The sequence below is a fragment of the Acomys russatus genome, chromosome 10 (assembly GCF_903995435.1).
Source record: "Acomys russatus chromosome 10, mAcoRus1.1, whole genome shotgun sequence".
Classification (NCBI taxonomy): Eukaryota; Metazoa; Chordata; class Mammalia; order Rodentia; family Muridae; genus Acomys; species Acomys russatus.
In genome coordinates, this window is record NC_067146.1 from 73,409,053 (window position 1) to 73,421,672 (window position 12,620).

At 48.6% G+C, this 12,620-nt stretch overlaps 1 protein-coding gene across 1 annotated transcript in view; it reads left to right on the top strand.

The window, feature by feature from the left end:
* The first annotated feature begins 483 nt into the window (after nucleotides 1-483).
* Igf2bp3 (insulin like growth factor 2 mRNA binding protein 3) overlaps nucleotides 484-12,620 on the top strand; it is a 125,325-nt gene continuing 113,188 nt past the window's right edge. Inside the window, exons 1-2 of the mRNA XM_051152418.1 lie at nucleotides 484-828; nucleotides 1,793-1,853. Of these exons, the coding sequence (XP_051008375.1) occupies nucleotides 654-828; nucleotides 1,793-1,853 (236 nt within the window). The 5' untranslated portion in view covers nucleotides 484-653. The remainder of the gene's footprint in view (nucleotides 829-1,792; nucleotides 1,854-12,620) is intronic.

Sequence of the window (12,620 nt, forward strand, 5' to 3'; positions counted from 1 at the left end):
CAGCTCTGGGTCCCTCGCCCAATCTCGCTTCCCCTCCCCCTCTTCCCTTCGCTTTCCCCCCCCCCCCTTCCCCCTCTCCTTCGAAACCCACTCTAATTGAGGCGCTGGGATTCCTCACGTGAGACGTTGATTTGTAGTTTGAACACGTGGCTCATTCAAAAAGCCGGACACTCGGAGCGGCTGCCCCCGCCCCGCTCCCCTCCTCGCTGCCAGTCACCCCTCGGTTTTTTTTTTTTTTTTTTTTTACAGAGAGGCGGCGCCTGCCCCACGTAGTGTGATATTTTCACAGCCCGCTGGCCGCTGCCAAAGGGGTTGGGGAGGAAGAGAGACAAAAAGTAGTTTCCCCCCACCCCCCCTCCACCCCCGCGCCTCCTCCTTTCTCCCGCTAATCCCGCCTCCTCCCCAGAGTTAGGAAGACTCGACGCTGGGCTCGTCGCTAGGCTTTTTCTTTCTCTCTCTCTTTTTTTTTAATACCCAGAAGAGGAAAAAGGACTCTGGGATCTGGTTTTCGCTCGCCGCTCCCGTGCTCGGGTCACTGTGTGTGGGTTTGAAAAGCAAGAAGAGAGGAATAAAACCCACCGGCTCCATACCCCCGCCGTGGGCGCTTTTAATTTAGCATTTTCCTCGGTTTTTTAAAACAACCCCTCTTCACAATGAACAAATTGTACATCGGGAACCTCAGCGACCACACCGGCCCCGCGGACCTGGAAAGTGTCTTCAAGGACGCTAAGATCCCGGTTGCCGGCCCCTTCCTGGTGAAGACGGGCTACGCGTTCGTGGACTGCCCGGACGAGGGCTGGGCCCTCAAGGCCATCGAGGCGCTTTCAGGTGGGGCCCGCGCGCGTGCTCCGGGCGTCCCCATCTCCGCAGCTGCCATCGTGGGCCCGGCTCGCGGGGCGGGCGGGCGGAGGTGGGGTGGGGAGGGGGACGCGCTGTCAGCGGTGGGGTGCCCGAGTGTGCTGCAGGCCGGGCCAAGCTGGCCTTGGGGCCCAGCGTGGACGCCCGCCGGGCCCTCCCTCCGCCTGCTGTCCCCCAGCGGTGCAGAACAGAAAGTGGCCTCAGCCCCACGCCCGAGGGAGGCCGCGTCCAGTCGGTCCCGTTTCACCTCGCGGGGGTCCTTGGAGCGAAGGGGGCAGGTGGGCGGCGGCGGCGGCGGCCGGCTGTTGCCAGAACGGCAGCCTTGCCACGCGCGGCGCCGCAGTCCGGGCCCGGGCGCGCAGCCGCGGCCGAGGTGTCTCGGGTGCGCTTTGCCCGGATGCCCGAGGGGAGAACCGCTGCCCATGCCTTTCGGTTTCCGCCGGACCCGGCTGGACTGGAGGCCGGTGCCTTGATGGGTCAGCGCGTGTGGACTAGCACCCTGGCCGCCTCATCCCTTCCTGGCACCCTGGCTCTTCAATCCCACCGCCCAGCGCTCCAGGCCAGCATGGACGTGGACCAGAAAGAAGGCCGCGCGCACCCATCGCAGGCTGTCTGTTGGGGTGTTCCTCTTGCAGACTTTGGGGTGCTGGGTGGCCCTCCGAGGGGGTCAGGAAGCGAAAATGCAACCTAAGTGGTGAGCCAGACTATTGCTCTCCGTCCCCAGCCTTCTGCAAGTTAAAAAGCCACACCCACCCGAGGGGTCAGCTCCGCACCCTAGCGTTGCCCTGTTCCTCCCTTGTCCTTGAGTTGGGTGGGACTCTTGGGGCCCTGTTGAGGTCTCCGAAGCAGGCTGTGTTTTCTCTTAAAGACTGTAGGTTTCAAGGCGGGGAGAGCCTCTGAATCTAGCCTCGTCTTGCCTCTTGTGTGTCCACAGGTAAAATGGAACTGCACGGGAAACCGATGGAAGTTGAGCACTCGGTCCCCAAACGGCAGAGGTGAGTCGCAGTATTCTTTTTCTGTCCGTCTTTTAGTGACGAAAACTAGGACCCCTCTTGCTTACACGCTGGGGCCACCGTTCAGCTTGCTCTTCTTCCACCTGCATTTAAGTTTATGGCAGGTGTGTGTGCGCGCGTTGGTAATTCTGGAAAGTAATCGAGGCTTGCTTGCGGCCCCTGCTCCTGTGTTATTGTTGCTGTTATAACAGCCTGTCAAGGAAGCTCTCGCACCTACAAGTTCTTGGCAGAGCAGGTCTAGTCCTTTCAACTGGAAGCCCGAGTTTCAAAGGGCAATGCACTCTTTGGGAATCTACGGGATGTGGAAGACAGGGCCAGGACGGATGTGGGGAAGCTGGTCCGCAGTGGTGGGTTGATTCTGAGAGAGGAAGAACAGTTGCCTTTGCCCTGGTTCAGTCGCCAGCCAGCAGCCATTGGCACACAGAGAGAAAGACGTGGGGGTGGGGGGGGGGAGCGGGGAAGTGGGGTGGGTCCTGTAGCCTTTCAAACACTCCAAAATTTTTGCAAACAGCGCCTTTGTTCCAGGTCCTCCTCCTCCTGCCCCTTGGTGTGTTTTTGCTTCCAGATAGCCACCAAGAGATGGTGAAGGCTGGGAGATCTGTGCTTACTTCAGTGAGGTTTCTTTGAGAGCCTCTGTAGCTGTCACCTTACAAAATGTTTGCAGGCTCTTTTAGCTACTGAGGCTTTTTGTTTTCCCTGGCACAGGCCAGTCCTGGACTCTGTAACTCTTAACTGGAAAGACTGAGGTTATTAGTTTTATCCTCTTCTGGGTTTTGCAAGGTGGGGTTAAGGTTTCTGTCCTCCCCCATTCCTAACCTGGACCAAACAATAAGTGTGCAGTTAATTCGAACCAGGACTGTGTGTATCTGGTTAAGTATTTCTGAGAGTGTGCTCTGGGGGACAGAGAGATTTGCCCTGCGAAGACAGCGAACAGAAGAATGCTGTGTGACTGACTGTGCTATGATGCTCTCTCCACATGAATCATCTCACATTCCTGCTTTTAGGAATAAACTGGTGTGGATATTCGTAGGTTTCCTTTTAAGTACTTGCTTAATTTTCCTTAAGATAATTGGAAAGATATTTGAGTAACTTGATTTAGTTCTAGTTAGGAATTTTGGTACGGGTCAAGTTATCTCATAGAGTAGAATGTAATCGTTTTTTAAAAAAATCTTCTACAATAGACGTGGACAAGAAGTATTAAGTTGATTTTGGTTTCATGGGAATTTAAACAATACAGGAACAGATCACGTGCCCTTAAGAAATGTAGAGACCTAGCCTGTGAACCAGATACTTTGGGAAAAGGAAAGGCACTGTGCGCAGCCTGGTTGGTTGCATGTTTATCCAGTGTATCTTAGTTCTTGGCCCCACCCCCCCCTGCCTGGGATCCGTCCAGGGCTTCCTCTATGCAGGCAGGCACTCCGCCACTTGAGTCACATCCCCAGCTTTTGGTTTTTAGTCAGTTGTTGAATCAAATGTAAGTAAAACAACAAAACAGAACAAAACAAAAAACTGGTGGTGTAGTTCAGTAGTAGAATGCTTGCTTAGCATGCCAGAGGCCTTGGGCTTCGGAGTCCCAGGGGAGGGCAAAGGATTATAATTAACAAAGGAACTGCTCGGAATTGAAAACATTAACTGTCTCAAGTTTTTCAGGTATAGCTAATGTATTGCCCTCCGTTTGCTGTACCTTCTGCTTCTTTTTTGTTTCTGTTTTGTTTTGTTTTGAATTTGTTTGTTCTTGGTTTTGTTTTTGTTTTGCTTCTGTTTTTTTTTCAGGCAGGGTTTCTCTGTGGCGGTGACTGTTTGGGATTTGCTTTGTAGACCAGGCTGGCCTCGAATTTACGGGGATCTGCCTGCCTCTGCCTCCCGAATGCTGGGATTAAAGGCGTGGGTCACCACACCCGAAACGGCTGTTTCTTTTAGGAGTAAATGTCTCCTCATATGTGGAGAATTAATTTAGGAACTTTAGTAACAGCTTCTAGTTTTACTCCTAAAGCTTTGCTTAGCCTAAAAACAGTTACTTTGTTACTTTTGAATTGCAGGTTTCCTCTTGGAAAAATAGCAGACAGATGTAACAAGTGGGTTTATTGGAAGCTTCTCAAGTTTATTAACAATGTAATAATAATAAGGAGGCCCCTCCCTCTGTGTGTGTGTGTCTGTGTCTGTCTGTCTCTTTCCTACCAAAATGCTTAGGATTTCAATGCTGTATTGTTAGCAGAATGAAGTAAACCAACTGAATACATTTTCTTTTTGATTTGAGAGCAGTTGACTGCTGGAAACCCTTTACTGAAATGCTTTGAATGTAGCTTTCTTTATTTGCCTGGGAAATTTACTGTTCATCTCTATTGCAGTTTAGTTTTAACTGAACCTTGAAGTTGTGCAGTTTTCCTTATCTGGACTCTTCCATCATCTCCAGAGGCTCTGGAAGAGGGCCAAGAAGTGACCTGGCAACTACAGGCTCACATACCTATGGCAAGGATAGAGATGGCTCCGGTGTGGATTACTTTGATAGTGACTTGATTGCACAGCTCAGTCAGATCCATTGATTGCCAAGGTAGCCTGCTGAACTTTGGGATGGAGTTTGTCACGCTTTGCAGTCATTTTCCACCATCATGTGGGCAAGAGGCAGTTACGCCTACTTGTAGGGCAGTGACCTTTATACCTGTTCCCAAGGCATGCTGGGAAACGGGTGCTGGGGAAATGCTTCTAGCAGCACTCTGAGATGGATGAACAGGCACGGAGGTGATTGGATGCTTGGCAGGCTAGCCCAGCTCTCTTGCTGCAAGCTGAGCTGGGTGGGAGCCTTTCAGGAAGGGGTATTGTTGAGTTTGGTTCAAACCAAGCTTAGTTCCCCATTACTGAGGTCTCAAGGGAATGTGGAAGGAATGTGGCTTTTCTGCATTCAGATGCCCCTGTGTTGTAGATTGCGGCACAGTGCACAGGGCCTGAGGAGCCCTGTTTTCAGAAGAGAGACATGCTTTGGGCTCTGAGATGGTGCTATCCTCTCCGTTCAAATTCAAAAGCTATATCACAGGAAGGCTTGATAGCTTCCAGAGACAGGCCTGATTTTTTTCCCCCCTCTCGGACATGAGGTGAGTGAGGAAATAGTTTTGCTAGGAAGGATTGCAGCAGAGTGTGGTTGGAAGAGCCAGTGGTGTGTCGAGCTTGTGGATGCCGCTGTGCTTATGTACACTGTGCTGCTGCCCTGTGCTCGCTATGCTGTGGCCTGTTGGGCACGGGAGATGGAATGGCAAAGTTGCTGATGCTGCAGAACTGAGACACGGTGGTTTTGGCTAAATTTCCATAACTTTCATATTTTCAGTTTTTCGCAGCCTACTCATATCTGATCAGACTTGTGATTTAACTCTTAACCTTGGTTATGAATATTTGAGTAAAAGGAGAGAGAGAGAGAGAGAGAGAGAGAGAGAGAGAGAGAGAGAGAGAGAGAGAGATAGATACATTGTAGGGCCTTGTAGTTAATGTGTACCAAGAAGGGGGTTTGAAAATGGTTGGTGGTATTAAGGCTCAAGCACTGCATGCTCTTAGAAAGATAAAGGGAGCTTACATTGATGCTGGAGTCTTGTGCTGATGGTGTCCGTTGAGTCGAACATTACAGACATTACTGGGGTTTTAAATTCCTCTCACTGGAAGTGGCTATGGAAAAACTAGTGTGTTGCTTCAGGGGCTGTTTAGCATAGAGCAGGAGGATGCTGTGTGCCTATTAGCCCAGGGCATTGTAGTTGCTAGCTGTAGGGCCAGCGTCAGAGTCTTAGGAGAGCAAGCGTTGTTTTCAGTGTTGACCATTTTAAACACAGGTGGTCCTTAGCTGAGTGGGATGGATGAGTCTCACTTTTGAAGTGTGGAACTTCTCATACATGCAGATACTTGAGATTTTATGTTAGGGAAGTTGGCTGGGAAAGGATTGGAGAAAAGTTATCTTTTGAGTGCACAACTTAAGGTCAGCAGTGAGTGATTGCTTAAGTGGTTGTGGGTGGAGGGAGTTTGGATTCCCCACCCCAACACACACACACACACACACACACACACACACACACACACACACACAGGATTTCTCTCTGTCCTGGAACTCTCTCTGTAGATCAGGCTGGCCTCGAACTCACAGAGATTTGCCTGCCTCTGCCTCCTGATTGCTGGGATTAAAGTCATGGCTACCACCACCACCTGTCTTTTTTTTTTTTTTTTTTTTTCCCTTTCCTATTTTCTCAATACAGTTTGAAAGAATTTGTGAGATTTCTTATTTTGGATTTAATAGAATTTTTGGAAACAAAATGGATGTTGCTAAGCAGTTTCTACCATGTTCTGTTCACAGCAACCCTGAAGAAGATGCTACTGAAACATGACATGTGTGTGGAGCCAGTGGGGACAGGGAACCTGGCTTTTGCTTTTGACCTGTGTGGCTGCTGGTACTCTGTCCTGGCCAGATGCCTTTTGTGACAAACTCCAAGGGGCATAATTTGTTCTGAAGTTTGGCTGCTTTCCTGGAAGCAAATGGGCTCTCAGATAGGCTTAAAGTTTAAAAATATCTTTTGGAATGACAGAGATCTGATGCTTTCCCTCTATGGAGCTTGACTTGAAATTTTCTGTAATACAGTAGTTGAGTAAGTAGCTTTCCCCGCCTTTTTCCTGTATACCACTTTCAGGCAGTCAGTGAGTGGAAAATTATCTTTGCCGCGCTTTGAAACCCTCTGTGAACCCTGCCACTGTGGCTGTGTTGTCCCAGGACTGGGATCTGGAATTAAAGTGAAGCTATTGAGCCATCTCCATGTCTGTGAGGAACTCTCTTGCAGTTGTCCTCAGCAGCATCCAGGCAGCAGCTCTCCTAGCTGCAACTAATTTTTTAAAGATATGAATTATCCATTCACCAACTCTGACAGTTGGTTTGGTCTGGGAGGAAGGAGAGGCAGAAAGATGGCTTAACGGTGCTATTCTTAGCTCTGTTTCCTTCATTGACTGTTGCCTTTGAGTCAAGCTTCCAGAGTCACAAGACAGGAGGTGGCACTGTGGTGGCAGTGACCTAAGGGTCTGCGTTCTTGGTTAGGATTTCTGTCCCATACGTGTGACTTCTGCATAGTGGCTTGCACTGCCATGGTTTTCCTTGGAGACTGGGGTGGGCAGACTCTGCAGTGCTGCCTTAAGATGGAGCGTGTCCTGAAGTTCTGTCGGGTAAGTGCTTAGTATTGGTGACTAAATAGCAAATATTAACACGCTGTGTACATTTTATTGTCCTCTCGAAGAGGGGCATGCATACTGCACCAATTGTACGTCTTTTAGAGAATTATTCTGAGATCATTTAACTTGATTAGGAAATAGTTTGAACTTATCAAGAAAACTGTAGTAGAGCTCTAGGATGAAAATGGACCAAGCATCATGTTTTTCTTCTTATTTCGAAGGTGGAGCTTGCAGGCTGGCTGCAGACTCCTTAATTCTCCTGCTGTGGGCTCCTGTGTATCAGCACACACCAGGCTCCAGGTTCTAAGGACCTCTGACATTACTGTACTTAGTCGTTGTCTAGGGAGTGGAGTCTGTGGCAGTATTGCACTTGTGTATTCTGCCCAACAAACTATAGCAAAAACTCAGTGGTTCAAGTGCCTTTTTTTTTTTTTTTTTTTTTTGAGACAAGATCTCTTGTTTCTCAGGCTGGGCCTTGAATTTGCATGATCCTGATCCTCCAGCCTCTACCTCCCAAGTACTGGTTACAGGCATTTAGGCCATCTTGCCCTGTGTATGTGCTGGTGGCTGAACCCAGGGCTTTGTGAATTCTAGGCGAGCACTCCACTAATGGACTGCACTCCACCCAACCGTTTTTAGTTTATTTCTTTTGAGACAGGGTCTTACTGTGTAATGCAGGCTGACTTGGAGAGCCTCTGCCTCAGCCTCCTGAGGTCTGTGTTCACAGGTGTGCACCCTCATACTCAACATAGCTAGCTAGCTTGCTTTCTTTCTTGCCTCCGAGATAGGTTTCTTGTGTAGCTCTGGCAGTCCTAGAACTTACTCTGTGGCCCAGAGGCTGGCCTCCAACTCAGATCTCCCTGTCCCTGTCTCCTGAGGGCTGGGATTAAATGTGTGACCCACCACCACCTGGCTCTTTCTACGTTTCTATGGGTCTCTTGGCTGGTTGGTTCTGTCCTATATGATTTCATTTTGGGTAATTAACGAAAGCTGGAATAAAGAGTTGGCGTCCTGGCTGGAGAGATGATGGCTCTCCCAGAGGTCCTGAGTTCAACTCCCAGAAACCACACACGTGGCTCACAGCCATCTATGATGTGATATGATGCCCTCTTCTGGCCTGCAGGTGTACATGCAGATAAAGCACTCGTATACATTAAATAAATAAATAAATCTTTTTTTGTTTTTGTTTTGTTTTTCAAGACAGGGTTTCTCTGTGTAGCCTTGGCTGTCCTGGACTTGCTTTGTAGACCAGGCTGGCCTCGAACTCACAGTGATCTGCCTGCCTCTGCCTCCCAAGTGCTGGGATTAAAGGCGTGCGCCACTACGCCCGGCAATAAATAAATCTTGGGGAAAAAAAATTAAGAGTCCTAGAGGAGTCACCCCACCACTGGCCCTTTGGTGCTTACCCTTGTAAGATCTTTGTCCAGGTGGTGTCTCATCACTCAGTTAGTGCTCCCAAACCTGTGTGATTGGCACATTGTTATCTCCGTCTCATGCCATTAATTAAAGCGGTTCACCAGGCCAGACTAGATGCAAGAAAGATAAGGAAATAGTCTTTGCGGAGTTGAGCGCTCGATCATTAAGGGAAGAGTTGATGGGCGGGGCGGTGGCCATCTTTACATTATCACTGGAGATTGCAGTCAGCGGAGGAAGTGCTCTACCTTAGCACAGTGTCCCAAACACTAAAGAGGTAGTGGGATAGATCCTCTCCATGCAGCCCAAGACTGGCTTTGACATTGCTGGCTAGTCTAGGGTTGTCTTTAGTCTCAGCATATATTTAGGAGGCTTTGGCTGATGGCTCTTTCTGCTAAATGGCTTCAAGTGCTTGGAAGGTGAAGTACCTGACAGTTGGACTGAGGACGTAGCTTGATGGTGGAGTGTTTATCTACTGTCTACAACCCCAGGGTTCAATTTTCAGTACTGAAAACATTTTACAGTCGCTTTTTAATCAATAGAAATGGAGAGGCAATTGTTTTGTTTCCTTGGAAGAGATGTGTTGGTGTCAGTGCGGGTTCAGTGACCGCTGATGAGCTAGGTAAGGATGTTAAGACTCAAGGACAACAGGATGCTTTGGCGAATGCAGCAGGGTGGGAGATGGTGCCATTCACCAAAAGGAGCCTTCCTTGAGAAGGGACAGACTCTGGGGTAGACGTAGGGACTTTAACTTTTGGCAAGTTTCTGGTACATAGTAGAAATATAAGCGACGTGGAGTCGGTACTTACTTCATTCTGGAGCACAAAGGAAGGTAGGAGGTAGAGGTGAAAGTCAGGGATTGATTACATGTGTTTGAAGCCATCAAATTGAGCTAGAGCATCAAGGCACTGAGCCTGAGCCTCTGGTCTAGGAGAAAGGAGATGCCACTGGAACAGGGTGAATAGTAGTGTGGGGTGAGACTAAGCTCGGTGCCACACAGAGAGGCTTAACAACAAAGTGAAGGGAACTTGACAAGGCAATTTCTTTTTGTAAAAAGGATGCACCAGAGGGGCTGGAGAGATAGATCAGTGTTTAAGAGCACGGGCTGCTCGGCCAGAAGTTCCATCCTTAGCACCCACCTGCCAGCTCCCCACTGTCTGTAGTTCCAGTCCCAGTGGACCCATCACCTCCTTCTGACCTCTGTTGGCACCAGGCATCCATATGGTGCAGTACATATATTCAGATAAAAAGACTCAGACACAGAAAATAAAAGTAAATAAGTCTTTAAAAGAGTGAAATCTCTCTCCCTCTCCCTGTCTCTCTCCCTCCCCCCCCCCCCGTGTGTGTGTGTGTGTGTGTGTGTCTATGCATACGCCTCTCCGCCCATACCCCTCTCTGTGTGTATGTCTAGTAAGTAGGAATAGCCAAGAAGAGGCAGCCTCTGTGTTTTATAGGTGGTGACTGTGTCGCATCTTACTGGTGGGAGTTTGACCTCTCAGTCTGAGGTGATCACCAGGAGGGGAGGAGGCCATCGAGTAGGATGCTTATGGGACTTACCGCCGTTGGTAGGAAGAAAGCCCTCTTCTTCACGATGGTCAGGTTGAGGGGTTGTTTTGAGGGAAAGTAAAATAGACCGTGGAAAAGGAGGGTGTAATGACCTGTCTTGGGTCCTGCTGAGGAGTTTGTGCTATAGATGAATATGTGAGTAGAGGTGGTGGTCAGTCTCAGCCTTTGGGGCTGAAGAGATGGTTCAGCAGTTAAGCTCACTTGTTGCTTTTGTACAGGACCCAGATTTGGTTCTTAGCGAATCTCAGAACCATCTACACCTCCAACACCCTACTCTGACCTTTTTCCTCTGCTCTGGAACAGGGCCTTTCTATGTAACTCTGGTTGTCCTTGAACTCACTCTGTAGACCAGGTTACTACTGAACTCAGAGATGCACTTTCCTTTGCCTCTAGAGTGCCAGGATTAAAGACACTGACACTGTCCCAGTTAACCAAGACAAATAAGTTTTATAGAAAAATAAGAACTAACTGCATCTGCAGTAAGTAGATGGGTTTATAATAGTCAAATGACCTGGAATATAACATTGCTTCCAGATTTCATTTATTAGGCTCTTGGCTTGGGATCTTGAAGTAGACTGGCATTTCTGTAAGAAGTACAATGCGTCAGGTACCCTAGGACCCAGCAGAGGCATCTTAGGCTTGGCCTGGCTATAGATGCAGATACCCAGAAGTAGACTTAGGGAAGGGCAGAAGGTGGCCCGTCCAGGCATGGAAGAGGCAGGGGGGACAGCAGGAGCCAAGTGTTGGTGTGTGTGTGTGTGTGTGTGTGTGTGTCTGTGTGTGTGTAAGGTAGGGGTAGATAGACTACAAGCTGTTCAGGATTCAAGAGATTCAGGTATGAGGTAGGGTGATTGTGATTCTGGCTTGGAAATGAGAGGCTGGAGCTGTGGCATTCTCAGTGAAGTCTTCACACGAGTTAGTCAATGCTTGCTGTGTGCTGGCCAGTCTTATGCCAACTTGACACAAACTAGAGTTATCTGAAAGAAGGGAACTTCAACTGAGAAAATGCCTTCAGAAGATCCAGCTGTAAGGATTAGTGATTGGTGGGGGAGGGCCCAGCCCACTGAGGGTGGTGCCATCCCTGGACTGGTAGTCCTGGGTTCCATAAGGAGGGCTGAGCAAGCTATGAGGAGCAAGCCAGTCAGCAGCACTCCTCCATGGCCTCTGCATCAGCTCCTGCCTTCAGGCTCCTGCCTGCCTGAGTTCCTGCCCTGACTTTCTTCAGTTAGAGACTGGGATGCGGAGGTGTGAGCCACATACACCCTCTCCTCCCTAGCTTGCTTCTGGCCACGGCGCTTCCCCACAGCAGTAGAAACACTGACCAGAACATGCCGTTTGGCTGATGATGACTTGGGATTATTATGGAAAATGGGGTGTCTGGGTCAGTTTTGGGATCTGTTCCCTAGACAGCCTGTTGAGCTGCGTTTGTGCTATCGTGCTCCATGGGATTGGTGGTGCTCCTGAACATCCCATGGCTTTTATGGACATTCTAGGGTAACCTTCTGGCAGGGTAGTCGGGGTAAGGTATGATTAGAGGTACCAAGCCTGTAATAAAGACGTCTGCACTCATGTTATTAATGTTCATTATGGTGAGACAGTTGTCAATGGTGATGATTAAAGCTCCTGGTATTATTTGATTTTTATTGAAGACACTGCAAAGGATGTAATGAACCTTTAAAGAAAACATGACTGGTCTTTTCATGTGCACATATTACTAGCAGTGAAGTTAAGGACTGCAGTTCAGCACAGGGAGGGGGGCCAGGGCCATGTTGGAGCCACACTAACCACTGTTGGAGTCCTTGCTAGCTCTGTGATTCTTAGCACACTGAATGGGATTTTCTGTTCAGTTTTTATTGGTTTTGGTGCCTATAAAGAGGGCAATGGGTCTGGAGAGATGGCTCAGAGGTTAGGAGCACTGCCTGCTCTTCCAGAGGTCCTGAGTTCAATTCCCAGTAACCACATGGTGGCTCACAGCCATCTATAATGTGATCTGATGCCCCCTTCTTCCTGCAGGTGAACATGCAGGCAGAGCACTGTGTACATAATAATAAATAAATCTAAAAAAATAAAATAAAATAAAATAAAATAAAATAAAATAAAATAAGGGCTGGAGAGATGGCTCAGCAGTTAAGAGCACTGACTGCTGTTCCAGAGGTCGTGAGTTCAATCCCCAGCAACCACATGGTGGCTCACAACCATCTATACCCTCTAATGCCCTCTTCTGGCATGCAGGTGTACATGCAGATAGAGCACTCATACATAAAATAAAGACATAAAAACATTAAAAAAAAAAAAAAAAAAAAAAAAAAAAAAAAAAAAGAGGGTGATGCCACTGGTGCACAGGTGTTTAGAGGTCAGTGACGCCTGTGGAAGACCTCTTGGGTTAACTGACATCTGCATGGACTTGGTGCAGTAATGTTTGTGAATTTAGCACATGGCAGTAGAGGAGGAGTGGGTGGCCTGGTCCTGCACAGTCCCATCGTTTATGTCTTGACGATGGACAGAGACATAGAATGTTTTACACTCCTTTGTAGAATATTGGTTATACACAGGAAAATACAAGAAACTGTGCTTTATATCCAG